The 1,079-nt window shown below is 37.4% G+C and overlaps 1 protein-coding gene across 1 annotated transcript; it reads right to left on the bottom strand.

Moving 5' to 3' along the window:
* Positions 1-12: 12 nt before the first annotated feature.
* On the bottom strand, positions 13-1,068 carry LOC121814064 (P2X purinoceptor 5-like; the record flags this gene model as incomplete). The annotated part of the gene is made up of 4 exons (XM_042218060.1): positions 969-1,068; positions 746-842; positions 308-388; positions 13-192 (listed from the first exon to the last, which is right to left on the bottom strand). Coding segments are annotated over exons 1-4 (377 nt in total), but the record flags the coding sequence as incomplete, so codon positions are not given.
* Positions 1,069-1,079: the final 11 nt, after the last annotated feature.

The following is a 1,079-nucleotide window of genomic DNA, read 5'->3' as shown; positions in this document are numbered from 1 at the left end:
AGGTTATATCACATTAACACAATCTTGAGAAAATACAATGTAATACTAACAAGTGTAGCCATGTCTTGGAAGTTGCATCCAGCTCTTCTCGTAATGTCTCCCAGGCGAAAGATGGGGCAGTAGGGGTATTGCTTCTCATCATATCTGCATTTCTTCAAGTAGGATTGATCAGTTGTTTTGAGGATGTTGGACCTCAGAGTTAAGAAAAACACATATTTATGGATGTGAACTGCTTATTGCACACAGCAATATCCAGCTAGTCAGCAAGTACAAGGAGATATTGTTGTAAATGTTAAAGAGGACTTACTTTGAAAATGAGAATTTAGGAAACTGGATGAAATTCTTGATGTAGATGGTGAAGTTTTCAGCATTTTTGAGCAAAGGCTTTCTGTGAAAACAAAATGTTAAGTAAATATAAATTTTTGTGAATAAATGTATAAGACAACAATAAAAACAAATCAAAGTCAAACCTTCCTGTAGCAGATAGAGAGGGATTGTGATTGAATTGCTGAGTGGGAAATGAACCCATCTATGACCCAGTGCTGTTTAATGTGAGCTGATACAATACTATTATAAGACTGGGTCATGAAGCTGAGTGTCTCAGTGTAGGACATCCTTAGTTTAGATTTAGTGCCAAACCTGTTGTGCTGACCCGATAAATGGCAACTACACATGATTTGCCTGAATGTTTGTGCATGTTAGTGCAGAGAGAAAGGAGGATTGGTCATTTCAAATTTGTCCTCACTGTGGTTTGATGTTTTTTTCAGTTGGACACCAGCCAAAGATTTCACAGGTCCCATTGGAGTTTTCATTGTTTCTTATGCATTTGCCGCTCATGACTCCTTTAGACAACAGACAAAAAAAAACCCCAAACCTGTTTAAAAACATCTAAATGATCATGTGAAAAGAGTTTCTGATTCAGACATGTTTCACAATACGGATTTAATATCAGGATGTTTCTTTCTCACCATGACCAGACTCCACCATCTTTCCCTTTTTACAGTCCTCGTCAACACTACAGTGGCCATTAAGCACTTTGTGGCTCTGAGAACAAAAAAAGGACAGAGGCAATGTAAAAA

This window comes from Haplochromis burtoni, unplaced genomic scaffold (assembly GCF_018398535.1).
Source record: "Haplochromis burtoni strain Fernald_Lab_line unplaced genomic scaffold, NCSU_Asbu1 Contig_7115, whole genome shotgun sequence".
In the NCBI taxonomy this organism is placed as follows: Eukaryota; Metazoa; Chordata; class Actinopteri; order Cichliformes; family Cichlidae; genus Haplochromis; species Haplochromis burtoni.
This window is presented reverse-complemented; position numbering and strand designations above follow the sequence as displayed.